At 60.4% G+C, this 2070-nt stretch overlaps 1 protein-coding gene across 1 annotated transcript; it reads right to left on the bottom strand.

Annotated features, from left to right (window-relative positions):
• Window positions 1–529: 529 nt before the first annotated feature.
• TIMM10 (translocase of inner mitochondrial membrane 10) lies at window positions 530–1887 on the bottom strand. The gene is made up of 3 exons (XM_019514560.1): window positions 1812–1887; window positions 1384–1500; window positions 530–846 (listed from the first exon to the last, which is right to left on the bottom strand). Exons 2-3 carry the CDS (start codon window positions 1452–1454, stop codon window positions 645–647), a joined length of 273 nt encoding a protein of 90 aa, XP_019370105.1. The 5' UTR covers window positions 1455–1500; window positions 1812–1887; the 3' UTR covers window positions 530–644.
• Between the last annotated feature and the right edge of the window lie 183 nt (window positions 1888–2070).

The following is a 2070-nucleotide window of genomic DNA, read 5'->3' on the forward strand; positions in this document are numbered from 1 at the left end:
AAAAAAAAAGGGGGGGGGGGGGGGGGGGGGGATGACAAAGGTTGCCCACCAGAAAATAGGAACAAGCTCTGTAACAGAGTTTGGGCCTGAAAGTGAAAGGCAAACTGCAGCCAGAGGAGGGGATTACCCATATCTGACAAGGGCATACTGTTCTCAGTGAAAGGGCCATGGGGATTTGATGAGCACAATACCGTGAAAAATACACACCCACCCAGAGACAGTGCCCCCTGCAGCCAATCCATCATGCCATCAAAGGGGTAAACAGCTGGGACAAGGGTTCTAGCCCCACCTCCTGCAAGAGGACACTTTAATCACAAACTGCCCTGGATCAAGCCTTTGCTCCATTAGTCAATAAAGAGACACCACTAGGACAGGATTGGGATCTCATCCACACTTGGGACAATGCTGCTCACTGGGAGCATCATCTGGGAAGGGCAGAGAGAGATAGGACCTCATCTACTCAGCAAGAAACAGCTTATCAGTGAATCCCAGCACAGGATCCCCTTCTTGGAAGGCAGAGGCCCAGTGCTGCTCATACAAAACTATCAATGCTTTATTGACAGGGGACCCAGGGCTGAATCTAGGCTGCAGTCCAGTGCACTCAGGGCCCATCACGCTTGCTGTCCAAAGCTGAAGAGGGATTCTTAAACTGATCCAGCCCCCTGCTGCATCCGCTTCATCAGCTCCTCATCTTGCATGGAGAGCTCTGTCAGCTTCTTGCCCATGCGTTCATGGATGTCCAGGTACTTGGAGACACAGCGGTCCAGGCATACAGACTCCCCTTTGGAGAGCTCAGCCTCCTTGTAGTGGGGGGGGACACACTTCCGGTGGCAGGCATTGGTCATCCTGGGGTACAAAGGAGGGAGACATTATGAGAATTTCCACACGCCCCTGCTCACCAGGCCAGGCTCTTTCACACACAGCCCAGCAACCATTCCAGACATTAGTTCTTCCCCCACCCTGCTCTGTGGATACTTATATGGCCACTGCACCTACCCTGCTATTGCATCCTAGGCTTTCCTTTCCACATGCACGCAGCCCTGCTGATACTCTGCAGCCCCATCCCCCTGCCATCACAGATCCATACTCCCCACATAGCTTGACCAGTGTATTTCCATCCATCCACAGGATCTCAGACATTTCAACTCAGGGATCCTGCTCACACACACAGCTTTATAGTGATGCTCCTTAAACACAACCTGCATCCTGCAGGGGCCCCCCTGCAGGACATGAGATATTCTTGCACTTGAAGGCAGGAGCCCTGTGGCCTGCAACACCGCACAGGCAGGTGTTTCCCTCTCTCCTCCTCCCCCACCCCCCAGGCCCTTAGGAGCATGGAGCAAATCCCAGAGCCCCGCAGGGGTCTTTGGACAGGGTCATGACCTGTTGTACATGTCAGCCATCATCTCCACCTCCAGCTCTGCTGCCAGCTGCTGTGCCCGGACAGGATCCATCGCCCGAGCTGTGTGTCCCGTGCAGCTGGGGCAGGGCTGGGATCTCCTGGAAAGGCACAAAAAACTGTCAGTGCTGCCCCAGCCCCGGGCAGCGCCCAGCCACACCCGAAGCGGCGTCCACGACGACCCCAGCGCACCCGAGGCCGCGGAGGCCCCGAGGAGCTGGCGGCGCCTCCCTACGGGGCAGCCCCTGCACCCTCTGCGCGGAGCGCGGTCAAACCCCGGCGGGGGCGGGGCAGCCGCGGCACCGTGCCCCGCCCGCCCCCTTCGAGACCAGCGACACCTCCCCCCCCGTCTCGGCCGCCCCATGCCCGTGCGCAGGGGCCGGACGGGGGCAGCCGGTCCCCTTCAGCCCACCTGCCAGGCGGAACCACGTGGGGGCACCAGCACTTCCGGGAAGGAGGCGTCCCCCTCCCACGGCTCAAGTAGCGGGGAAACGCCACTTCCGGCAGCGCAGCGATTGGGCCGGATCGGGAGGCCCGGCCTGCCAACCACAGAGACGCGCGGGGGCGGGGCTCAGAGGGAGCGGGAGCTGGAGCGGGTAGGGGTGGGGACCCCGGGGGAGTGGAGGGCGCGCCGGGAGTGGGGCGGGGCATGTTGCCATAGGGCCGCGGGG

The sequence above is a fragment of the Gavialis gangeticus genome, unplaced genomic scaffold (assembly GCF_001723915.1).
Source record: "Gavialis gangeticus isolate Ggan-Ray unplaced genomic scaffold, GavGan_comp1, whole genome shotgun sequence".
Taxonomy (NCBI): Eukaryota; Metazoa; Chordata; order Crocodylia; family Gavialidae; genus Gavialis; species Gavialis gangeticus.

What these genes read in the sequence shown, in the direction of transcription:
- TIMM10 (XM_019514560.1), bottom strand. Translation starts at nt 1,454, where the DNA reads ATGGATCCTGTCCGGGCACAGCAGCTGGCAGCAGAGCTGGAGGTGGAG. An exon ending in ATGGCTGACATGTACAACAG is followed by an intron (nt 847 to 1,383) that starts GTCATGACCCTG and finishes TTTGTACCCCAG; the next exon opens with GATGACCAATGCCTGCCACC.